Raw genomic sequence first — 26,688 nt, forward strand, 5'->3', positions numbered from 1 at the left:
CTGAAGGATCAGGGTCTCAGGGGAGAAAAGTGAGCACAGCACTGCTCTACATCTGGCCCTAGCCAATATTAAGATGTGTGAAGCCCTGCAGACTCACAGAGAACCAGAGCCTACAGATTCTGCATGACAGTGAGCAAAAACAGGCCTCAGCAGCTGGCAGAGCTGGAATTACATCCACCTGTCTGAAAATGCCAACAAGGAGCTTCCCCACAAGCCAGACCCTTTCCTAGAAAGGAGATAGGTTGCATGTTGTCCTGAGCTAGTAACAGGGGCACAGGAGGGGTCGAGGGGGGTTTTACTCACTGTCTGTTCATTTTCCAAATTGGCCTGCTGTCTTCGAAGATCAGCCTTAATGAATGCTGGAACAGAGGGAGGAAGAGAGACATGAAGGCAGTTAAGTCACCATGCAGAGACCAAATCAATTTTCCCAGGACCCAAAGGAGCAGCAGAAGCCCCTTCTGTTATGTTACAGTGAGCAAAGGACCATGTTACAGTGAGCAAGGAAAACCATTCTCCTGGATGAGGCTGAGGGCATTTCTGAAACAAGCAGGATACAGATTCCTTATTGCAGCATGCAGAAGGTGCAACCTTGAAACCCTACCAGCAGCCAGAGCAAGAAGCCTTGGATCTTCTTTGTAACACAGACTAAATGCTTAAAGAAGAACAACAGCATTGCTACAGGACTGCTATGTGGGTTCTGCCCTTTCCTGCAGACACCATGGCACACAAAAGACCTTCAACTCATATGCCAAGCCCAAGGGGAAAAGTCAAAGCAGAAGAACACTGAAAATTCTAATTACCTGTCATAATGGTCCCCAGCAACAGGAAGGAACAAAGAAAGAGGTTTCCTGCCTTCGTTCCAAAGTGATCCATGATTTGCCCTTGGCCAATGGTGAAGGCAATACCAAAAATCTACAAACAAACAAAGCCAGTGTCGAGCTGTACCGTTATTATAAAGTAGCCCAAACAGCTTCCCAGCTTTACCAAAGTATCAGAGCATACAGACCAGCCAAATAGTTGCCCTAGTGAGGCTAAAGTTTGGTTATAAACACATCCAGAGGCACCTCCTGAGGCAGCTGATGGGATGACAAATGACCCTTAAGATTGGAATCCCACCTCTCACTGGAGAAGAGCAAGGTCCTAGGCTGCTAGGAGCAATGTTGGAAAAGGCAAGGGTGACTGGCATCCTGATGGATTTTCTTAAACAGAAACAGAATGTTTCTGTTTGCCACTACAGAAACGCTATGAGGAACATAAATCAAAAAGCCAGGTTTTGGGGTGCTTAGACCTACAGCACATTACATAAAAATGGACAAGAAACAGAAGTCAAGGCTTGGAACTACAATTTAATCTCTGCCTAAAAAGGGGCAAGCAAAGGGAAGACAGCACACCTACCTGTGCTGAGACATTAAGGAGCCCTGATGATGTTCCTTCTGATTCTGGGTACGTCAACTCTGCAGCAAACTCAAAGCCCAGTGGAAGGTATCCTGTCATGAAAAACCTGTAAAGAAGTACATAGAAAGGAAGACTCAGCAACTGCCAGAAGGAAGACTGAAGAGGCAGAGCTCTAAGGTGCATCACCCCCAGCACGGTCAAACAGCCACTTTGGCCAACATGCTTTTCATTCTTGTCCCTTGGTCATCTATTGGGCTGCAGTATCCCTGGTTTTCCAAATGTTTCCACTTGATTGCCTGGAACAATTAAGGCAGCTGAGCAGGGTCACAATAGGGTCCCTGACTCGAATGAAACACATACAAGTGAGAGATGGAAAGAGCAGATAATTTTTTCCTTAAACCATGCAGGAGCCATGCACATGCTACATCTCTCCCCAGTCCCTCACACACCACAATCTTGGCCTCCCTACTCATCCTCTAGTGTGTTGAGGAAAGCAGCTTGCACATGAACTTACCCCAGCATGCCAGCAGTCACAAAGACCACCCAGAGATGGCCTAGGCTCAGAGTGAAGGTGTAGATTATCATTCCCACCAGAGACATGATATAGACGACTAGTGTTGTCTGTCTGCAAGAAAAACCAGTCAGATTTTTATTTAATCCAGTCCTCCTTGTTGCCCGCAAATCTTGGTACAGCTTGTAGCACATGGTTAAAAAAAAATTTAAAAGAAGTTGTACAGCTCTCTTGCCACTCCTACCAGAGACAGAGGTACTGGACTGACAGAGAGCATGGAAGGACCTGTGTACACAGTAGAGCAGAAGAAGGAAAATCCTACCATGGACTGACAGGTGCTTCATCATGTACTGTACATGCCACTTGGCAGGGAGAACAAAAGCCAAATAAAACAAATCACTAATCTTTCACGGGCACCCCTTGTACTACAACCAGTTAAACATGCAGGAGCTAAGGAGATGGAGCACTCTCAAGCAGGAAAAGCAAAGGAAAGAGGTGTCAACGCTGCTACAGTCTTATGGGCATGTATTTTTCAGTGCTGTCCAAAACAGCTTCGTTGCTGCTTCTTTCTGTTGTTTAAACTGCCTGCTGTATTTGGAGGGTGACGTGCAAGCCAGGTTGCCCTCACAGCCTCACCCTGGAGCCATGGGATAGTGCTAGTTCCACAGCCAACTGCGGCTGAGCCACAAGCTCTTGTCCCTGTGCAGAGGAGACAAAGAGACCTTGTGCTCAGGAAGCATGCCAGGCAGATCCTGGGAACAGCCAAACCTACAGCCAGGACACGCGAGGATCATCAGTGGACTCAGTACTGTGAGACACACGCAGCAGTCCAGGCTAGCCTTACAAGATCCAAAACGTTTAGCAATTGTCCTCCCTGACTAGACACCAAGGAAACCCTTACCACATCAAAAAGACCAAGGCTCTTTCTAGTACAAGAAGCAGCTAGTAGCTCTTCGGAGTACATAGTTTTTAGGAGGGAAAGGAGAATCCCTTACCTGACTGAAATTCCACCAGGATTTTGATAGTCAAGCAGTTATCAGAGTTAATAAAACCTTTTTGCCATCGTCTTTTAGGAAGAAGTTAAAGGTATAGCCATGAGCTGCTTGTGTACTTTCTACCAAATTTTAGTCTTAATCCATTAAAGAATGTGTTTTATACCAGTTCCTAGAATTCTACTGAAGAAACTAAAACTCAAACTATTTTCACTTTTCCTTTTTAATGCAAATGACCACTGCCAAAAATCCAACTCCAAGTGGGTAGCCAGTATTATAAAATGTGTAACAAAATGCTTCCAGTACACCTGATTACTAGAGATAAATCCAGACTATTCTAGCTAAGGTTCTGTTCTCCCTGACTGCTGCAATGACTGCAGTCAGTGGGGTCACACCCATATGTCAATTCTTATCCAAATACAGACTTTAGAAGCTAATTTCAGGCTTCAGCTATTGATCCATCCTTACAAAGGTTCACCAGACACATTTATTGTATTGAAAGACTAAACATTTTGCTGTGACAAGTAATTTTGTTGTGTACCAAAGGAGTAGTTAAATCCCTTAACCTCCAGAATATGTTCTTTCCAATGTTTTCACAGAGGAAAAAAGTCATCTGTGAAGGTAGTATAAAGGGATGGCTTACTTCTGTTATAATTCACTGCAGAGAGCTGCTACATGGCTGGCACACAGCCTGGAGGCTGCAGAAGAAGAGCTAAAAGATTGACTGGGCAATTAAAGAACAGCCCCAGAAAGTCAAAGAGATACAAGTAAAAGCCTTTTTCTGCTCAATACAGGTTCCTCAGATATCTCCCATGAGTTCTTATGTCTCCCAAGCCTTAACAAGCAGCCGTGGAGAAAAGAGGTGATTAGGAAAGGACCTCAAAGCTAGAAGTAGAGCTCTGTGCTTGGGCTACCCAGACCATAGCAGTAGTAAAAGACACAGCAGTGCTAAAATACAGGCCTCCAAGAGGTGGCTGTGACCCTAAGAAGTTTAGTCGTTGCCAGCAGTGACACTCAGCTGGGTTTTGTTGGCTTTTTTTTTCTCCCCACGGCCCGTTTTTGGCTCAGTGCAGAGGTCTTAGGAGTCACACAAAGTCTCACTCAGTTTCCTAAGCTTATGATTCAAGTATTCCGCGTGATTTGTATCTGATTCTGTCATGACAGTTGCCAAAAGTTGCACTTGGCCCCTCATCTCCAAGCAAAGGTGATGAACACGATAGTGACCAGATGTGGTTGGGACTTTGTTTCACATTGATGCTATGTCGTTAGTCAAGGTGCAAGAAAGAAGTTCCCAGAACATGCAGTGCACCACTGAGAACTAGAGCAGGCAGGCTCACAGAAGCAGACAGCTCTTGAAGGTGTTCTCCACTGAAACTGCAGAAGTAAACGGGGGGCACAACAGAGCAAACTGATCTTGCCATGGGTACCTCAGCTAATGCACTTTAGCTGGATCTAGGGGACTAGAGTTTTCCTTGCTGACCTCACTAAATCATTAGGACTGCAGAAGGATAAAATGTATCAACAGACCCTTGTGAAAAAATAAGACCACAGGTTTGAGTGCTGTGGGAATCGCAGACCAGGAAGTGCCCTGGGGCCACTCGCCTGAGCTCTGCCTGCTCACCACAGTCTCCCACGGGAGCTGAACAGACAGCCCTGGAAGCAACTCCTGCCACAGGAAACAGTCTCAAGCACATAAGCAGACTTCTGCTAGACCAGACTTTAGCAAGACCTTGCTCCCCCGAGCATACCACTGATGACAAAAAAGGAGATTTAGTACTCAACAGTCCAAGCTAGACACAAAAATTTTAAGAGGGTTTAACTGAAATACTGGTAGACACTGGTGCATAGGAAAACAAAGAAACCGCTGGGGAAAGACAGTGGGGCAGGGTGTTACTCAGGAAATGGCCTTTGTCACCACATATGCTAGATGACAAGAATGCTCTGTGACCCTGGGGGCACTAGGACATGGAAAGAATGCCCAGTTTAGCTTAATAAGCCTCTTATCATAGCCATAAATCTTACGAGAGGGAGAAAAGCACAAAGGAGAAGCAGATTCACAGAGGGCATTGGCACTGCAATCTGCTGTTTTTAGCAACCTGTTCCCATGATGGTTTCATAGGGACTCTGGATGGTTTTATAGGGACTCCGGAAAACTGATAGTCTACTTACCAGGCTGCCTAGTGCAGTGTGTATAAGTTAGGAGGTTAGGCATCCTGCTACATCACCTTAGGAAAGCTGGAGTTAACCCAACTCTGTACCCTGGGGTTTGGGAATGAAGCCCCATGCATCCATGTGGAAGCATTGCTCCAAAGGCACTGGTGCCAAGTCTCAGTGGCACAGTCAGAGGAAGATCTGTGAAGGAGCCAACATGCTTGTCACTTAAATGAACCTAACCTGCCCTGACACTCATCTGCCCTCCCACTCACATTCCCTACCCTTCTGAAGAGGCAAATTAAAGAGCTCACGCAAGGGACTGTGAGAAAAGAGAGACCTTGGAAGAAAAAAGCCAGACAGGGCCAGCATGAGCAGGGAACAGGACTGAAATGAAGAACACAACTCCCGCTGTTCAATCAACTCCAGAGGAAGCCTCAGAATAAGGAACAGGCATGGCCCAGCCCAGCCTTGTCTCAGAAGGTCATTTGGACAAGGAAAGCCAAAGTGACAGGACCAGACTGCAGCTGTGAAAACACGAGTCAAGCAACATCTGAAGCAACAAATGAACAAGTGGGGGAGGGAGGGGGTAGGGGCACAGCCACGTGCAACAGCTGCTCTCTGGGATGTTGTGTGCAGCTCCAGAATGCTCTACTGTTGACTGGGATGATAGATGGCCTCCACAGGCTTTGCCATGAGGACAGCACATTACAGGCTGTGCAAAACCCTGAACAAAGGCTTTGTCCCTATGCTCCCAGAAGAATCCCATTGCTGAAGCCACTGAGGTGTCAGACACCAGAGAAGAGATGAATTGGAGAAGGCTGGTTTCATCTTCACCACCCCCTCATCCTTTGACACTTGGTTTTATGCCACTTTCTTCCTGTATAAAGGTCATAAAAAAGGATAGCCTTGGTAAATTGTTTATATAAAATATATGAAAGGACAGGGCAAAGACATTAGCACAACATAAGGACTAACCTGGGAAAGGGCTACAACAAGGTGGCCCAAATTTCTAGTCAGTCTAGGCTGAGAGAGATCATTCACCTTTCAGTGGAAGAGATCCAAGCACCCCATTCTCCATTATCCAAGTCTTTCCTCCTCTCCCAAATTTTAATGCACTTTGGACCTATACAGACCTAAGTTCAAAACATCGCTTGGGGTCCTCTGCCTAGTCAGTGGAGAGAGACGGATATTTCTGATGTCTTGACTTAGAGAGATGCAGTAATGAAAGTGGAGAGTGCTGACTGCAACCAGCTGGATGTGAGGCCATGGGAACACTGCACTTGAAACCAAAGCATGGCCAAAGAGCAGTGATGATTAATTCAGTCCCCAAATACCTCATTCTGAGCCAGACTCCCCTACAAATAGCAATACACCCAGCAGTCTCCAGGTGTCACAACCCCATCCCTCCTCTGAGACAGGAACCTGAAGGATGCACAAGGAGCCCCATTTAACTTTATGTCAAAACTTTAAAAGTCTTTTCATAAATGATTCAATGATTCTAAAATGTGTTCATTTGAAGAGCTGGGCTGCTCTCAACAAGCCACACCACCAGAGACAACCCTAGTTCTGGCACTGCTTGCTCATCACTATGTAACTCATGTATTTATTTTTATTGACCAAATTTGCGCCTGCTAATTCCAAAAGCAAGAATGGAGCAGGGGCTGCTGCAGGGATTTGCCTGCCAAATAAGAGCAAGAATGAAAGGCCATTTGATGCTCAAGCATGACAGATGGAGAAAGCCTGACTTAGCACAGCTTCACCCTTTCAAGGAACTGCTGATGGTACAGTAAAGATCAAACACACATGTAGAGCTCTGCAATTCCTTCTGTTATTAACCTTCCCTTGCTCCCCTCAATCACAGCTGGATCCCATTCATTTGCTTCCCTCTCTCTCCAAGCTGACTAAAAAAAGGACTTGATATCTCTCCTTCCTGATTTTCATGTGCTTACCACTTCATTCTTGACACTATCTCAGCAATGGAGGGAAGGGGGAGGGTACCTACCTAGAACATCTGGCATCTTGACAGTTTTTTTAAATAGACGTTTAAATGGGGCTAAATAAAGACTCTGTAGCACTCTGAAAAAAAAATGTGCTAGTTTCACAGAATTCCATTTCGTGGTCTGCAATGGAGAACAAATTCTTAGCAGTGTTTTTCTTCACCTAAGGTTAAATCTATCCCCAGAGAGTCCCTGGGATCTGTAGGATAAATTCTCATAGTCCTATTTTTCTGCACTGTTAGCCAGCTCTGCCTATTTACGTGGTCCCTCCATGGAAGCAGGGGACGTGGAACAAATACAGGATTTGTGTTTTTTTCCCCTCTCCCATTCTGCCAAATTTCAAGTCCCAGCTCTGCCTGGTGAGCAACAAAGCTCTTCAAGCTTCTGTGCCACAACCTAGCCTCACTTATGGAGAATCAGGAAGATCATCCAGTCTAGCAGTCCCAGTTGAGGCTACCTTACCACTAGCCCTGGGCTGGAAAGAGACACAAGTTACATTGAATGGTTAGCTAGTGCAGTTCTGAGAGTTCTAACAGTTGTGTTTCTATTTTCCAGGACTGCCAAATGAGAACTCAGTGCCACACAACCATCTAGAAACAGCAACAAATGACCTACCAGTCTCTGTATTAGTCATCTAGCCCTCTTTCCTATCACCCAGGAGTCCTCACCTACCATTCATTCTTATTAGAGAAGCCAATTTTCTCTCTATTTTTGATCCCTGTACTTTACAGCTAGGGCCAGAGGCCACTTCAGAAGTTGCAAGCCCACAGCTAGCCAGATTAATCTAAGCTGTCTACCATGAGAATATACCTTTCTGGCCCAAGATACCAGGTAGGATAATGGCAGTAGGACTCACCCAGATGAAAAGCTGCTGCAAAGAAAAGAACCCCAAAACTGCCTTCAGCTCATCACCAGCAAATCACCAGTAAAGCCCTGTCCCACCAACCTGCTCAGACAATAGGTTATAGCACAGTTCTCAAAGCCAGCAGGGAAACCAAAAAGCTGATTATAGGGACCCCAGTATAAGACACAGGAGGCTCTCTACATCCCCCATCAATGTAGTCTCATTGACTACAGAGGTCCGTCAATGACATCTGAGTGCCTGAGGACTGGGAGCTGCAGGATAAGCAAAGACTTAACCGTCCCTTTGCAGGTGGCAGGGTATGCTGGCCAGACCTGCCTTCCCAACCCGCCAGGCAGCAAACTCAGAATAATCCACCAGCAATCCCAATAACCCTTAGCCTGCCCTAAATACAGCAACGCACCCTCACACAATGCCTCTGGGCACTGGATTCAATGTGCCTTTTATTAAGCTGGACAAAGATTCACAGAAGCTGGTTTGTAAAGGCTGAGAAATGGTCTGGTACTGTCTTGATTCTGCTTGTGCCAAGAACTCTCTCATCCCTGACAAAGCAGCTGCTGGGCCACCTCATCCTCTCCCTATGCCTGCCTAGGGCCACTGAAACCAGAACTCGTATGGGCCCAGTAGAGACTAACACACAGCTCCAAACTTCACTTTAGACTAACTGGATTTTGAAGAACCATATTTTTCCCTACAAATCCTCCCAATGATTGAGCCCCCAGACTCACATAGTATGGGGGAAGAGCACAGTCACCAGGGACACAGAGGCAAACAAGGGACTTACTTGTAGGTTTTGGTTCTGTCCAACCAGATGCCGGAGATCAGAGCCCCAACCATCCCTGACAGTACAATGGTGAGTCCAATCCTGCCAGCATTCACCTCCTCCCCCTGTGGTGAGACACACACACACACTCACACAAATGCAGGTGCTAAGTCATAGCCGACAAAAAGCAAAGATCAGAAAATCCAGAGAGGAAGAGACACCGAAGTTAGCCTCCATACATATTTTCTGCTGGTTACACACTAACTGGAACTAGCCTTTGCAAGAACACTTTTGGGCCCACTATGAGCCACTGCATTCTGGTCCAGTGTGAAAAGTGGTTTGGCACTTCTCTCTGAGCCACCCAGAGAAAAAAGTGTGCACTGGTCAGCATGAACAGATACTCTCAGAGGAGTCAGCATAAACTCTATGAAGCTTGCTCTCTGGTGTTAGGATTTGAGCCAGATTGACTAGGAAATATTGGGACCCACTATAAGGCAGCACAGAAAGGAGTTCTCTGGCATGCAGCTCCAGCAGTAAGCTCTACAGTAGCTCAGGTACTAAAGCACTTCACTCCACCAGAGCACCAGTGTGGGCAGCCTCCTGGAACAGATCTCCTAGCAGAAATCATAGTCAGGAACAAAGTCAATTGCTGGAAGATTTTCTCAGTAGTAAACATTTTCATTCAGGGTCTAAAGGAGTTGCCTTTCCTAGAGCTCACGAGCTGTCTTTGCTAGAGCTCACCAGCTTTTGCATGGGGTGGTGTAAAGAGAAAAAGGAATCAACGCTCCCTTTCAGCCAATGTGTGCCAGAGCCAGCCAGAAGTGCTGTGACATTGCATTTCTCACAGGCTCTCCTTTGGCAGCTAGTGCTAGACAACAGCAAGCATCAGAGGGCCGTGAGGGTTGGATACACTTACTGGGTAGTGATGGATCACCATGCGGTTCAGCAGAGTGGACAGGGCGTAGAAACAACCTACATTCAGACCTAAGAGGGGGATAAAAATGCAGTACATTCAGAGCCTGCTACTCTCCTGCTGGGTTGTGAAAGGGTAGAAATGCAGAGAGAGGAATTTTGGAAGCATTGATCCAGTACAAGGCTGCAGAGTCTCAGGAGACTCAGCCAGACTGGATAGACATAAAAATAAATACAGACATTCAGGCCTCAGCATGCAGGAGGAAGCACCCTGCAGTTTCAGGATGGTTCTTACTTTAGCAGCTAGAGGAAGGGCTGTGCACATTCTGTTAGTGGAAGGTCTTGCTATGCCCTCACGGGTTCTCAACCCTCCCTCACATCCAGATCCATCTTTACCATTGGAGTTTTCTCCTTCCCTCCTAGCCAAGTCAGAATACTAGAAAAGCACCTGCCTCAGCATCACACCTTTAACAAAGACCTGGGATTCAATTAACAACAGCGTCATTGACCTGTGAGTTTTCCTTCTAGAGAAGAGCCTGATAGCATTCTCCCTGCTGACAGCCAGTAAAAAAATATTCTCTCTAAGCCAAGTAACACCAGAAGGCAAGCAGAAGCAGAGCTGATGGTGAAGCACAGACAGCACTACCCCCAGGCACCTGGTATGTGTATGTCTGCATGGGAAAATCTTGCATTTTAAAAGATATCACTGAGGCCTAAAAAAAACTAACTGTGAAAGTAATTTTATTTCTGAAAGGGAAGTTAGATTAACTGTTACAGGCATCGGCCAGCTGGTGAAGGTTTCTCAGTATCACCCAAGGAGAGAATGAAACTCTTGGGGTGATACTGGTCAAGCCCCGTTCAGACACACTGCTCCAGCTTGTAGGCAACTCTCTTTGGTTAAATACCTTCTCAAAAGGGTGCAAAATCCAAGAGCTTTGCTTAGAGTAGGCAAGAACATACACATGTGCACTGAACCAGCAGTACTGCAATGGTTACACTCTCACCTTGGGTGATACTGAGAAACCTTCACCAGGTGGATGAGGTCTGTAACAGTCAGCATAACTTTCTTCTCAGAAAGTCATTTACATTTGCAGTTAGTTTCTCTTCAAGGCTTCAGTGATCCTGAAGTAGGGGGGTGGGATGGGGACACAGATTTCACCACTGTAGCTCACACATCTATAGGCTCCATAAGGAGGCACGGTTTTAAAAAATCTGGCATAGATGCCTGAAATCCTGACAGAACAGATATGTGTCAAGTTCCCACTTCCTACTTTTCCTCTTTCAGCCTCTGCTAAAAGCAGAAACTCACAATAATGATACAGAAGTGGAGTCTAGCAGGCAGAGCTTTGACACAGGGAACAAACTCCTGAGCTCCCCTAACCCTGAAGTCCTCTAGCTCCCCTGATCCTTAAGTACTCAGCAATCCTGTGCCTAGCCCAGTCTTTCACTGAACACTGAATACCCGTTGCACTGCACAGCTCATGGAGCACTATGAGGAGCCACAAGATTGGCAGCTGGAGGGGACACCACACTTCCTTCACACACCATCTCTGACAACATTACAATTTACTGTGAGGGTGGTAAGGCACTGGAACAGGTTGCCCAGAGAAGTTGTGGATGCCCCATACCTGGAAGTGTTCAAGGCCATACTAGACATGGCTCTGAGCAACTCAGTCTAGTGGAAGGTGTCCCTGCTCACAGCATGGGGGTTAGAACTAAATGACCATTAAGGTCCCTTCCAACCCAAACCATCCTATGATTAAGCAAAGGTCACTCCACAGCTTCATGGCACACACAATAGCTGAAGACTCTCCTTCAAGCGATCCTAAATAAGCCAACTGTCTGTGACAATGCTTTCTGCTCCAAAACCATGTGACAGAAGGTTACAGGAGAGGCTAGTAAGTTGAATGATATGCTCTTCAGGCAGGAGGAATCTACCCAATGCTTTCCAAGGGTTACTCGAGAAGGCTGGAAACTCCAGCAGAGCCAGCAGCCAGAGATGGGGGAGAACAGTTGGAGATCTCACAGCAAGGAGGCGCCCTCTACCCTTGAAAGCTGTCTTTTTGAACACTTTGCCATAGCAAACAGTTCTAGAGACCCTAATTCAGCTTCATCCTATCTCCACCTCTGGATCACCCCACTCACTAGGAGACATCACAAACTACAGTGCCAGGACATGGGAGTGTGGCAAATCAGCACAGTCCCTTTGCTGCTTCACTTCAAAGCTGGGCATGAACATAGACCAGTCATTTGTGTACCTCTACTTCTCACCCAGCCAAGAGGACAGTAGCCTTGTGAAAATAGCCAGATGCTGCTCTAGTAGTTGATGCTGTCAGTACAAAAGCTTCACAGCAGCTCTGTGATGCATATGATTTACAAGACTGAGAAGGGCCCCTGCTTCCAAGCTGGGCAGAAAGTAATGCAGAGTTGGCAGCAACACTTGGCACCATAGTCAGACAAAATATTCTAAGAATCAAGACATTGTGCCAAATTTGCATATGCGAGGGTTGGCAAAAGTTGTAGGCGCTTTGTATGTCACAGTTGCTCAGTGAAGTTTCACTGAGAATTACAGCTGTTTGAATGCCCATAAAACAGGCAACGGTTGTTTCCAACAAGGCAGTGGTCATTTGCCCATGCAGATGAGGAAAATCAGAACTAGTAGCTGGAAGCAGGACATCTGAAGGTCCAGCCCCAGCTGATTCATTAGTTACCATGGTTTGCTTGTAACGTGCTGTAGAAGAGCATTTTTGAGACCTCACAGTGTCTCCTCTATTTTATATAGGCCAAAACAGGGAAGTTTATTGCCTATGGCTCCAAAAGGAGCCCTTATTAAGCCTCAGATTAGAACCCAGGTCTTCCGTAGGTAAGCAGCCTATTGCTTACATGCCAGGCTCCTGGTTTCTTATCTTCACCCATGTAAGCCTCCAGGACAACGGTTCCTTATGCAGATCTTGCTGCCCTGCCTCCTCCTCACTGCCCCACCACCTTTCCAAACCCTGATGCTTTGAGACCGTCTCATCATTCTCACTTTACCAGCCTTTCCCAGACTTTCCCACCCTTTCCTGCCTACTGCCTCCCAGTAGCAACATGTTCTCCAATGCAGAGCCCAATTCAATAAACTCAGACATTTCTTAATGTCCATTCCATGTTATGCCTCAGCTTCATGGAAGCAATGTCAGCAGCCTTGGGGAAAAGGCTGTCTAAGGGTTTTCCTCAAAAACAGTTCACTAGTACTGACATAGAAGCAGTGCCGCCAGTGTTGCCAGCACTGCAGGTCTTACGGCACGAAAGGAATTGATGGCTGCTAGTAATATCAAGCTCTTAGAGGTCTGCAGACCTGTTCTGACCTGGCATCATGGAAGGATCCCCGTTCTCTCTACAGCCAGGGGAAATGAAAAAGCAGCAGGTTTCCCCCTCGCTCTCCTGGCATGCACTGTGATAACACAAAAGCTGAGAGGTTGCAGGTATCTTTGTTGTTAGCTAAGCAGGATGACTCAGTTGTACTCATGTGGCTGCAGACGTCTTAAATCTTGGCCAACATAACTTTTGACTTTAGTAGGAAAAACTGTCCCCATTTTAAAGCCAGAGAAGTTTTAAAAAAAGTTCCACTGCATAGTTCCCTCTCTGAGTAACAGTCACCATCTCAAGTCAAGCTGTAGATTGACATGACACTGACACAGAGAGAAACAAAATAAATGCACAGACCAGCAGGAACAAAAAATAAATTATGAGCCACTGAAACAGCTTTTCCACATTGTTTCTGACTGCTGGAAGGGAATTATCCAGGAAGATCAGATTCTAAACATGCTCTTCCATACTGAGACCCCTTCTCTTTCCTCTAGGACTTGTTTATGCCTATTAAAATAAATGCTTTCACCTTCCCTTTCCCTGAGGGATAACTGTGTACTGAGCAAACGACACAATCCAACTTTAGACATACTCTGCCTGACAGTTTTTTTCTGTCTTCACTTTCTGAGAGGGCATTATGTGCTATGGGGAAAAAAAAAAGCCAAAACAAGCAGCTGCAATGCAAACCAGTAGAGTTTAAGAGCAATCTGAGAGGGGCATTTCTAAAAGTCTATTGCACTGAGAAAGAAGGAAGCATAGAATTCAACAACGCCAAAGATCATTAGCACCTTCAGGAGGTTCAAAGCCAATATCTCTTTCTCTCCAACCTGGTTACTCATCCGCCAGGTCCTTCAGATACAGTTGCTGGCATAATGGTAGAACTTTCAGCAATATTTAACCTTCAACCTGAGGAGCTTCCATAGCAAGATGGTAGAAAGAGTAAGGACACAACTCCCTGCAGGCTAGCTGGCTACAGTATAACTTATTATGCAGCCAGGCACAGACTACAATGGCCTTTCTGCTAAAGAGAAAAATACTGTTCTTTATGCCAGTTCAGCATCAGGGAGTAGATTCAACACAGCACATTGCCCTCAGAGAAACAGACCGAGACTGCTAAAGAGAAGCGAGCAGCAAATTCAGAGTGCAAGGACAGATGGCATAAGAAGATGGTCTCCAGCCTTTCCTTCCATTTGTTTCATAGGGACTGCCTAGGAAACTGATGAAGTCTGCACATCTGCACAGTCCACATGACCTCTACTGGGATGCCTGGCAGTCATAACCTTGCCTTGGGAAATGACTTTCACTCAGTGCTGTGACGTGCACTTAGACACTTCAATATATTTCTCAGGTAAGCACTTAGATTGGCTCATTGCAAGTAACTAAATGACTAGGAAAAAAGAACAGGTTAGGGAAAAAAGAACAGGATAAGGAAATCCCCTGAACAAAAGCGGTCAAAGACTGGGAGAACAGTAGTGGAAGTATTTTGTCCTCTGTGTACTTCTTTGCTTGTATTCTTCTCTAGGCATTGCTTGTAACTACTGCTGACAGTGAGCTATAAGGATTCCTAGTCTGTGGCAGGACAGCTATCTTCATGCTCCCCTAAAACAACTCAGGCCAGTTACTGCTCCAGCAGAGCACAGAGAGGGAGAGAGAAGGAGTGATAACTACAAAAAGGAGAAAGGCCAGACCTTACCGTAAGTGACCATAAGCAGCAAAAAGTTGGCATTGCGGAGCAGACGGAGGATTGATTGCACGTAGGAATATTCTGCTGTTGGTCTTGACTGGATCGAGGCCTGAGCTCGGCTTGGAGGGTTTGGGGGCTTCTCCTTGAAGACTGAAACCAGACAAAAAGTATACTTGTTTGTAATGGTGTCATCGGGGGGCCTGAGTGCACACTGTGGGTAGAGCCATTTGAGGGATGGCAAAGAGACTAGCAAAACCAAGTGTACAAAACACATAGCCTGTGAAGTGTCCAGTGCCTGGTGAGCAATGACCTATGCCAGGTTTTATTTCAGGCCTGGCACTTTTTAGGCTGGTCAAGCCATCTGCTGTCCCTTACTAGCATTAGTGTCCAGAATTGACAGACACTGGCAATTCTGCTGTGTCAGGTGCCAGACAGCCATTTTTGTACCTTGCCTATTCCCTGCTCCAGATTCTTTGAAGTCTACATCTGATTCTGCCACCAGCAACGTGAACAAATTGGCAAGAGGAGCATATCCAAAAAATTCCATGGAGTTCAGTAGACAAAGTCTGCTTTCCAGTGAGCATGTCAGTCTTTCATGCTAAAGATCTGGCTTCTACTTCCTGGATTAAGCATGAAGTAGGAGAATTGCACCTCTAGTGTCCTCTTGCTGCCCTCAGTGCTTCCTTCTGTCCACTCATAACTAGTTACCTTTTTTTCTCTTAGGAACAGCTTGTTCCTGTGATGCCATATAACCTGCCTCTTTCTCTCTATCCTGAAGGGGTCATCAAGTCCAAGGCCCAGCACTCTGTTTGCAGGGAAGATGACTGTGAAACTTAAAAGACTTCTGTTGGCTTTTAAAGGACTTACTCATGCCAGGGTTTTATTAAGCAGGCAAAGGATGAAATTAACAATTTGGCAGGCTCACTGACAATCTCTTATACTCCCCTCCACATGTGCAGTTCATCAAGGACTTGAAGTAACAAGACAGGGAATTGCATGACCCTGACAGCTGCATGCTTACTCACCAGATGACCTTCCCCACCCATTTCCCGGCACACAGCCCCCACACACACATAGGCTGATCTTCTCAGTCCCACCTGGTTTCCTGTGCATGCTCCCACCTCCTTACCTAGGATGACCAGGATGAACAGGGCTGATGCCACACCTGCTGTCATGAAGAACATGATGCTGATGTGGTAGGCCAGCTTCTCCACATCCTCCACATTAGGAATCAGAACTGGAGGAACTAGAAAGCCCACAGCGATGCCAAGCTGAGCAAGAGAAGAGAGAGAGAGGATAAACAGAGGCATGACATGAAACCACAATACTGCCACCACCCTACACCTCAGTAAAGGCTCAACTGAGCCTAATCCAATTTCACAACCAAGATGAAAACCTTCTTTACTACCCAAAAATTAAGAGACAAAGGCAGCTACCCCTTGCAATTAGGCCATAAGAAAGGTTCCCCCATTGCACTTACAACAGTCAGGATATTCAAGGCAAGGTTTTACAGCAGAATTGAGCAGAATGAATACTTGCCTCCATTGAAATGGAGGTCTGGCTTCCCTTGATCTCTCCCATGCATGTATGTTCCTGTCCACACACACATCCCACTGCCTTACCTTGCACCTGCTCTGATGATGGCCACTTTACCCGGTAATCCAATTTTGCTCATTAAAAATGGCAGAAAACAAGACCATCAAAACCCACCACAATTTTTACCGGGTTAATGAGTTGAAATAAATTATTTTCCAACCAGACAAGTGCAAGGAGAAAGGGCCAACAGAGAAACCTGTCCACTTTTAATAAGTGAGATATTAATCTTGCTCAGTCACTGTATGACACTGTTACAAATGAGCACCCTCCCAAGACAAGACTCACCCTATGACCACCAGGAGAACCTAGAAAAACATCAAGGTTGAAAGCAAAGGAAGTGCTGACAGCACATATCCTATACACTGAGGTTGCTTTCATGATGGGGCTTGGCAACTGCCCCTGGTAAAATGCTCTGAAGCACTACAAGAAGAAACCTCTGCAGCTACAGTCTCTACTGTGCCAAAAGCCCCCCATATGTCCAGCTGAGAAGCTCCTGCAGTGGCAGCATGCAGCCTGGTGGAGACATTAGGCCTTTTAACTCCACAGCTGTTTCTCCAATTCAGCAACAAAGTGATGTAGCACCACAGGCTTTGCCACACACATTGCAATAAGAGCGATTGACAGTGGCACAGACCTTCATTGCCACCCTCAAATGGAAGAGAGAAGAAATCACTGCTTTAGTGCCTAGGAGCACACTCTTCTCATCATAAAGTGGGAGCCAAAGTGCACTCAGCATATTCAAGAGTACTCTAAACTGCAGAGGAACCTACAAAAGCCATTTTCCCCCCACTCCTTGAGTTACACTGTTTGTGCCTGTGTTTCAATCACCATTTGGTTTCAAAGGACTGTGTATTTACCTGTTCCCCTGACTCTTCCCAAGCATTTGCACGCATCTTGGTCATCTGAAAAAGAGGCATGCTAAAACTCAGCTCTTGCTTGCTCTCAAGGCTCTGCACACTCACCCATGTTTGGGGAAAAAAACATTTTTTTGTTGTTTAGCAACACCCTCACTTAGCAACATAGGCCTGATTTAGGCCTGTATTTGCTGTGGGGGACAGTGACCAGGCACACACAAGAGCATCCAATAATTGGAATGACTGAGAAGGCACCCAAGAAAGAGAGATACCAGGTGGCCATGCAGCCATTCTCATTCTTGCTTGAAACAGAGATTTCCAATCTCTGTTGCAGGCTACAATATTTGCCAGGAGGTAGGAAATCACTAACAGTACCAGAGTACTGCTAACTGAACCAAGACTGACTAGCAGCATAAAAAAACAGTGGTTATTCATGCTACACCAATACAACCTCTATAAAGCCAGTGAACTCATCACACTAAGAGTAAATGAGGATATAGTCAAAAGTCCACTGCATTTAGTGTTTCCTTATGGGTAAAATTAGATCGATAGGAATCAATTAACATGACCATGACTCATTGTTCCAGAGCAACGGACTGGAGAGGATACTGTTTATGCCTCACAGCCAACTTAACAGCAACAACACAGCCCCACCAGGCAACTGCTGCCCTAAAGAAGGATTCTGCAGTGCTCAATTTATTCACAGTCATTGGAAAGGGTCCATTACCTTACAGGTATAGAAAGCAAGGACTAAGAAAGGCGAGTACTATGCTGCCCATAAACCACATCGAAGCACATCAGCTACACAGATCAGATGTCCCAAGAGCCCCGTAACCCAGGCATGAGCTCAGACATGTTGCCCAGGCTGCCTTCTAGTGAAACCTCCTTGTGCTTTCTCCATGCTTTCTCTGTCATCTCTCCATGTTTCTCTAATGCCTTATTTTGGAAGACTCACTCACTGGCCAGATAAAAATCTCAGACCAAATACATTTCAGTTGCCATGCAGCTGAAGCATCTCTGGCAGCTGAGATGAAAATCAGCTTGTGCCATCCAGCCCCAGAAAACTCTCCACAAAGTTCCTACTCCTCCATCCAGCTGATGGATTTTTGAGACATGAAGAATGCTCATGTTTCAAAAAGAGATATCTGCTACCCTCAGACACCCTATCTAGCTTACAAACAAGTAATTTTCAACCATGTCTGGCCAAACTTCTCCTGTATCAAACAGTGTGCCCTCCACTGGGACCTGGACTAGCCTGGCTAAGGATCAGCAACAGATATCTGTGCTAAATTTATTCTTGGTGCTGGGACGTTGCAGGGAGTCAGTGGGAATAGCCACCAAGAGATTACAGATGTGCCCCACCAGTTCAGGGCACTGTCAGGAATGAGAACATGTGAGCCTCAGTTACACAGACTGAAGACAGATGAAAGTTGTGCTGTCAAGTCAAGCTTGGACTGAAAGACCTCAGGACAAAACTTAAACCACGAGGTAAGATAAACCTTCCGAACACCCACACGGCACAGGTAGCCCCTGACACAGGACCAAACTTGCCAGAGCTCAGCTTTGTTCAGAGATAGTCTATCCTCAGCCTCTTGTCACAGCAAGTCAGACCAGCTCTCCTCCTCTGCACTGCCCACTATCAGTGAGCACAACTACAAGTGGCTTAGAGGCTTCAAGCTCTGATCCTCCTCAGATTGCATGCCTCCCCTCCTCTGCACAAGTCTGTAGCTGCACAGAAAGAGTAACTGTATTAAACACAGAAGCTCATAGAGGGCAAAAGCCTGCTTGTCTCTGCGGTGCATTTATTTTGCTCTGCTTGTGGCCAAGTGCAGGCCTGTGGCTCTGGTGTGCATGGTCAGCCCAGGACAGAGCCACTCTGGGCTTCACTCCTATCTCCATAGCATTCCCAAAGGTTCAACCTTTGAGGAAGAGACTCTCAACATAGCTCCTTTCCATTCAACAGAAAAGTCCTATTGCCTCTTACAGATCAGGTCTCACGTGCTCCCTACACCCTTTAACAAATAAGGTCTATAAATATCTTTCTGGAAATTGATCCTTTGTCTTACCACTGTTTAATTCTTGGAAGAACTAGGCTGGATTCCTGTGCTACATGCTTCTTGGCCTCCTCTCTGCAATCACATGCTAGCCACATGAGCTGCTGAACAGCAGCAAAACAACAGGAGAGGAGGGGAGATCATGCTTTATTCTGACTTTTGACGTAAGTTTCTCCAGGGCCACAGCTGAGATGTCTTCCGGTCTCCCTCTAGCTGTTCCTTTCTGAAAAAGGATCTATCTGATATACCTAGCAGAGAAGGTACTGAGTGTCTGTTGTGCAAGTTGTTTGGAAATCCTTTACTTGGAGGTCCTACAGTCATCATTTACCCAATGGGACACACACTTACTCGGCTTTTTTGGACACTACTTGTTGCCTTTTCAGAAGACCTGAGCAATTTTTCTAAGTATAAATGGATATTTTGTCCTCTCTCTTCTCCTTCCAAAAGAAAGAAACCACTTTTATCCATTAAGAGTTCATTATACTTTTGATAGTAGAAGGAACAAAAAAATCATAGCAACAAGAACTACATTTTATATTTCAGAGCAACTGATGCTATTAATTCTATGAAGATGAATCTCCTTGACCTAACCAAAACTGAAGATTTCATGAGGGATACTCACAAACCCTGGATTATTCATAGTGTTTTTATCAATGAAGACAAGCTCTCAACAACATGAGGAATATTACACTGCACATACTTTACCTTTCATGAGGAGATTTTTAGCCTCGTTCTCAGCAGGCCAGTACCCACATCACCATCAGCCCACAGACAACACTGTAACTGATTAACCAGAAAATTCAAAAGATAACTTAGAAAGGGAAAAATAACTTTTCTCCCTTCTCCACACCTTTCAAATGAGGAAAAATAAAACAATGTAAAACTAAGGTTGGTTCTACAACTAATCTGTTCTACTCTTCTTACAAAGACCATCAGTCATAAGGGATCACAGTGTAGTCTCTCTTACCAGCATCTCCAAACTTTATACAGGCAAAAAGGAGTCCAAGATCTACAGAGATAGGCTCTAGTTCCCAAAATTTAGCACATCACTCAACATCCTCATACTCAAAAACCCCCAGGACTGTCCTGATCTCCAAGGATCTCTCCTCAGGAACCAGGCTGCTGGCACTTTATTTTAAAAAGGCTTTGGAGTAGTTTTTAAACAGACTATCAGGGAAGTCAACAATGACAGCAAAGTGCACCGTACAGATGACTTTTTCTTAAAGGCTGGTAAACGATAGAAGGAATGTATTTCCTACCTGAATTTTGTCAAGAACCAGTCACAACAACATCATATTTGAGATTCAAGTGTATACAAGAACAGGCAACAAAACCAAGAGCAAGCAGCTAAGAAGATGGTACAAATGTACCCAAAGTTTTGAAATGCAAAATGAGATCTCTAAGTTTAGGTGATTGTACACTCAAAGTCTGCTGAAGGAAGATAATCAGTGGTGTATCAGCATAAAAACTGTAAATGAATGATCGATGGAAGAGTGGAGGGTGGGAGGTGGACCTCCACCTCAAAAAAAAACTAAGAATCAGCAACAGGAATACAAAAGCCCTATAAAATTCCATAACAAATGGAGACCACCAAATCCAGAAGGTCAATTAAAATGTTAAAAGACAGAAAGAGAGAGATGCTGCAAAAGCAAAAAATATACAACAGTAAGAAATTTTGACAATGCCCTTGCAAGCTAAATAAGCGTCATGACAGGGATGATGCAGAGACTGCAATTTTTGGATTCCATAAATACTCTTTTCTGAGGAGAACTTATAAGAGGCAGCACAATTTGTGATTTAGACCTAGAGCAGCACAGTGTGACTACAATCAATATTACAGAATGGTTCTGCACTGCACTCAAATTCAGCTTCCTTGCAGCAGTGACAAAAAAAAACACCCTCCAAAGCACTATAGCAATATATAACTCACAAGAGGAAGCTGCCTAAGAGGAAAGAAGTGTGTTAAAAGGAAATTTAAAAACAACAAAAAAACCCAAACTAAAAGTTAAATGCTTGCAAGTGGCATTCAGACTGTGCAAAGATACTGCATCAGAGGCTCATTGTAAGCCCAGAGAATATTAGCAAAATATTTTAGAACAGAATAAAGGAACTACAGTTAAGTAAAAAACAAAAATTAAAAAACCAAAACCACAAGCAAACAAAAAAAACCAAGAACATAACCTAACTTAAAAATTGGACATTATTCCTTCAAGCAAAGAAAAATGACAGCAAGCTGGACCAATCTGAAGTAAAACCATAATTAAACCAAAAAAGCCAGTAGAACAGCTTTACAAACAAAGTCAAAACTCTTAAAACACAACAAAATCAGGAAACATGACAGAAGGTCTGTAGAGCCAAAAAATAATCACTGGGGAAGGAGAACATTCAAGAAGGAGGAAGTCTTGGACCAGCATTCATGACATGATATTTACTGGAGGTTTCCACATCAATAGAACCTCTTCATATAGCAAAAGTCAGAAGCATTATGAGTGGAAGATATGAAACTATTTATTTCAACTAATTTCTTCTATGAAGCATCAGGACTACCTGGTATTCATCCAGGAGTTCAAAAGAACAAGTCAGCAGAAAATCCACACCACTCACACACAAACACACCAAACTGCTACCAAACGACTCAATTATCAGATAATCAAATCAGAAATGGAGGAAGGGAAAGTGATGTGAATTTTTAAGAGACCTAGCACAGGCAGGAGTCCCAGAAAAGCCCAGGGCCAACAGCCTGCTGGTTTGGCCAAGTGGGCAGAAACTGCAACAATCAAAAGATTCTAGATAATGCACTGATAAACACCAACACAACAGGTTTTTCAGACACCATGATTTCTACACAGTCTTAGCAAGTTTCCAAGACAAGACTTTGGAGGATACATTCCACATCACACCTGGATCATCCAGAATATGCTTCTTCCATACCACTGAGAGCAAAATTAAAAGAGGCTGTCGAAATCCAGAGAGTCAGGAAGTCAATGTACATATTTGCACAGCTTGTATTTGCAGAGCTTAGACAAATTTCTTGAAGTGTTTTAAGAAGCAGAAAGGAAGTTGTGAAAGGAAAAATTATAATCCAGCCTTGTGATGAGATAAGACAGGGCTTAGGCTCTTTTTACTCTCCCATTGATATGGAAGACAATTTTTTTCAAACTGCACTTGCACAATCAAAGCTTTCTGTAAGTAGAGCAAACTCCCTTCTGCATCACACTTCTGCTTCTGTGGTATCATCTCATAATGCTTCATATGATGCAATACTGTACAGTGATCTATGCAAGTCATTCAGGGCCTGTCAGCCTTGAATGCACCTTCCCCCAGTTTGCTGGGAAATAAACAAAATACAGGGGAAAAAGCAGCAGCAGATAAGAGAGAGAACAAAGTAGAGAGAGGTTTCAGCTCTGACAACTACCTCAGCTGCTGCTGTAATCCTCAGTGAGAATACAATACTTTGGTCAAGGACCTATGACAGTCACCGAACACAGCCAGTTCCAGGGATCTCTCAGGGCAGGTGCTGAGAGTGCCACAGTGCAGGCCCTCCCAGCAGAAACACTGCAGACATTCGTTTAAACTCGCATGAAGAACTTAACCCAAAACCCAACACTTTGATGAGGGAGAAGGGGGAGCTGCCTTTGGTGTATGGCTGGGAACAGAGCACCAGATGAAATGGGTAGAAAAAAGTTCATTTCAGGCTTCCATATCCATTTATAGAAAACCACATTGCTATTTGGTCAGCACGCCCTCCCACAATGAGCCACATCCAGGATCTTGGAGAGCTGGCCACGTTGCACTCCTTGTGATCCAAGTGCTCTGATCCACCCTGCCCTTCCTTATAGAGGGAGAAAGGAGACAGGGCTGAAGAATGTCAACCATTAACTACTGCCACTACAAGCTCCTCTCTGTTCCTTGCTAAAATCTTCTCTATTCTAACAGCTAAAACTCTGGGAGATACAGGGTCAAGCTATGGAGGGCAGTGAGGCAGATCACCACCTGCCTGTATTTCTAACAGGGATCAAATCTCATCTGCAGGGATGGGGAGCCTTCAGCAGATACAGAACAGCCAAAGAGATCTAGAAGTCCACTTGAGACTGGAAGGCAGGAATTCCATAGGACATGCTCCATTTCCACAATGCTTCTTAGACTTTCAGATACTCCCCTCCCTGAAGGACAAAAGGTACAGAAAAGAGTTATCAGGGAGGCATCAGACAAGCACATGCTCAGCAAAAACAGCACTACAGGCTCACCAGCACAAAACCAATGGCTATTCACATGTTGCAGACCAATTACACAGGAAAACCCACCCCACCCATGACCCCAGGCAGACTCTTTCCCCCAGTTCAGAATAAAAGGAAAGGATCCACCAGAAGTGAAAAAGAGAGTATCTCCCTGAATTTCATTCACAGCTTATCATCCAGTTTGTCTACTTCAAAAGCCACCACCTAATCAGTGCTAGACTGGCATTCCCAATAGGCTGTAGATATCACCTAAAAGCTCTTCCTCAGGTAGTTTCTGTTACTGGAAGCCCTAAATCTCTGAAGTCACACAGCAGTTGCATCAGAACAGGGACAGACCTGAGGATCAATAAGGTGCTATGTCATTTTTCCCCAGAGGCAGAGCTTATGAGGCTGAAGTTTTCTTTCCTCCCAAACCACATCTCCACCTTCTATCAACCCATGCTAAAAAAACCCCAAAACTAGGGCAAAATCACTGAAAAAAATATCATTTAACGTCCCCACATCTTTATTCCTACCAGCTGCTTGTTTCTCTTTGTCAAAACAGCAAGAACCAGGAACAAGATCTCTCTCAATCAAAAAATCCCCCAATACCGGTGGTAAAGCAATACAAAGTCAAACCCACACATGTTCTTTCTTTGTCTGTGTGCAGCACAGTTATACACTTCTCTGCATGATGCCCATGTCCCTTGCCTATCAGGTGACAACATGGAGATAAACTAGTAAGAGAGAGATGTGCCTAAAATCCAGGTCCAGCAGTCCAGCAGGCACCATGGTAACTGAAGAAGAGAGCTGGTACCTGGCCACCAGACTCCAGCTTAGAAATTTCAAAAAGCCATGAGAATTTAACTCATTATCTAACCATCCCCACCGCCGTGTTAGTTCTGTCATGCCACAGCACCATGCGTGTCCTCATCGCCAAAAGACAGAAGAGCAAATGTGCTAAAGGAAGGAGCAAGACCTGCTGCTCCAACAAGCACATACAACCAAATGCTATTATCTCAGGAAAGCGTTTCTTCCCACTGTGGTCCTGTCACCAGAGAGAATGAGGCACAGTCTCTCTCCAATGTAGATGTTAGAAGTCTGTTCAGACCTCTCAGGCTGGTCTGAAGCAGGAACTGGAACCAGCTGATGAATCAATACACCCAAATGGAAGCAGCATGGCCTTACGCAAACAGCTCTCCCCTACCCACCTCTTGTGTGGGGGGCTTCATGTAGACATCCAGCACCGAGCTCTTCCACAGTAACACTGCTGACGTAGCAGGCACACTACTACTGACAGATGTATTTCAGAAGCATGTCAGACAAATTCCTCCCAATATTCAAACAAATCTGAAGGACATTAGTGAACCCTCTGTAACTCTTCTGCTTATTTACCCCAGAAATTAAGCCTGAGCAGGAGTCCCCATATAGATTTTTCCTAGTCTTGCAGGCAATGAAAAGCCAGTAATATTTTAATAATACTAATATATTAATGCCAAAGCATCCAACATGCAAACTCCATTCTATACTTACCCTTACATGAACTTCCAGGAACAAGGAAAAATAATAGAAAAACACCTATGTATCTTCTTGTTAGAACGTAGAAAAGAAAAATACCAAGAAAATCAGCAGTGAGTAAACAAGTGAATGTGATCACCTCCTCCAAAAGGGTTCTAGAAGCTCTCCAGCATGTATTCAAGCGTGCTTAATGTAACCTTTTTTTACACTTCAGATACCACAGCCAACACAGGGCCAGAAACAAGTGAGGTGATTCTAATACCCTACTAGGGATTGTTTGACTTTTTAGAAGATATTTAACACCTGATCTGATTGATTCAATGATTTACTGTTCAGGGCCAACTTTGAACCTAAAGATTACCATCACTCAGCAAGCAGTATCCTGAGGAGATGTGGCCTTGGCAGACCCAGACGAGCCAGCAGGCAGGGCTCTCCTCAGCACAGTGCTGCTGTCAGGACAGCACTGCTGAAGTGCAGCCTAAGGCCAAGAGGGCAGAAGCAGGAAGAGGGCAGGTATAGCAAATAAATAAGCAGTGACACTGCCCCACTTCTTCATGTAGTCACTTGCAATTCTTGATGGAGAGGAACAACAATGCTTGGTATTCAGTAACAATAATAATAATTAAAATAAGTGACATGGCAAGGGAAGGAAAACCATATAGTTGTAGAGGAATGAGCATACTTGCCATACTAACATACTGCAATTACAAAACCACTCTATTATACCCTTTGCCAACACTCCCTAACACACAGTCTTTAACTGCAGTCAGGAAAACTGGATGCCTCTATTTCTAACCCCTGCCCAACATCACCAGTAAACAAAATAGATACTTTTCATTCACCCTGATTCTGCACCACAGGACCCTTGACTACGGGAATTAATAGGTCTTTCCTATGGAGTGTGCTCTGCCTTTAACCACTGCTATTTCTGACTTCTCTAATTCTGTATGAAGAAAGTCTGAGCTTACAAAGAAAAGACTATGTCCTGAACTGAAGTCTCATGGTCATGTCAGTTCAACTGCCAGAGCAGTGTGAAGCACCAAAAGTGTAGCCAAAGTTTGCTTTTCACAACCGTTATACTAAGCTGCTTCTTTTAGGATGGTGAGGATTCCACACAGGCATATAGTACAGGCTGACAGCTTCATTGTTTAGATTTCTTATGCGCACTGTTGAGTAACTCCATCTGAATAATTTTTAAAAGTCTGACAGCAAAACTCTGAGTTACTTATTTGCTAATGCCAAGTTAGATACCTTCCACTCTAAAGATTCATTTAAAAACACATAAAACCCAGCCCACTAGAATGACTGATAAGGGCAAAAAGGAAAACTTAGATGCTCTCAGAGAAAGATAAATATGTTTCCTCCTTTCAAAATGTAACAGTCTCCTTAATTCCCTAGTGCTGTTCTGCAAATTTCAGTTCTTCAAATACCATCTCCAAGCATTCACCTCTTTTTGCCTCAGCAGTACTTCAATAAATACAGAAACGCAGGAAGAAGCCTGCATTAGAAGCTACCAGAATTGCAAACCATTCAAATCTGAACGGCAGCCACTCACAGGCTGAATGGTCCAGAGTGGTGCACAGTCACATGTAGGGGAGTACACTGGGTGTCAAAGCAAGGGGAACAGGTCCAGGCTATCAGCTAATGCCAGGTTCTGCTTCCCTCTTCTTCCTGTCAGGGCTGCAGAGCCACATTCATCCACTTATGCCCCATTGCATCAGTATTGGCCTATCTGCTTTATTCAACTGGTATGAGCGGGTGTTCCAGTGCAAGGGTCAAGAAGCTGTTCTCCTGATCCTTTCAAAGCTATGTAAAATGCAACTGCTTTGAA

The 26,688-nt window shown here is 44.8% G+C and overlaps 1 protein-coding gene across 1 annotated transcript in view; it reads right to left on the minus strand.

Annotated features, from left to right (window-relative positions):
* Window positions 1-26,688, minus strand: part of FLVCR2 (FLVCR heme transporter 2) — a 37,510-nt gene that overhangs the window by 9,692 nt on the left and 1,130 nt on the right. Inside the window, 8 exon segments of the mRNA XM_050336433.1 lie at window positions 304-359; window positions 801-912; window positions 1,396-1,501; window positions 1,910-2,020; window positions 8,696-8,799; window positions 9,591-9,658; window positions 14,628-14,768; window positions 15,748-15,889. Coding sequence (XP_050192390.1) covers window positions 304-359; window positions 801-912; window positions 1,396-1,501; window positions 1,910-2,020; window positions 8,696-8,799; window positions 9,591-9,658; window positions 14,628-14,768; window positions 15,748-15,889 — 840 coding nt within the window.

Source organism: Myiozetetes cayanensis, unplaced genomic scaffold (assembly GCF_022539395.1).
Source record: "Myiozetetes cayanensis isolate MyiCay16 unplaced genomic scaffold, myiCay2020 scf6-25, whole genome shotgun sequence".
In the NCBI taxonomy this organism is placed as follows: domain Eukaryota; kingdom Metazoa; phylum Chordata; class Aves; order Passeriformes; family Tyrannidae; genus Myiozetetes; species Myiozetetes cayanensis.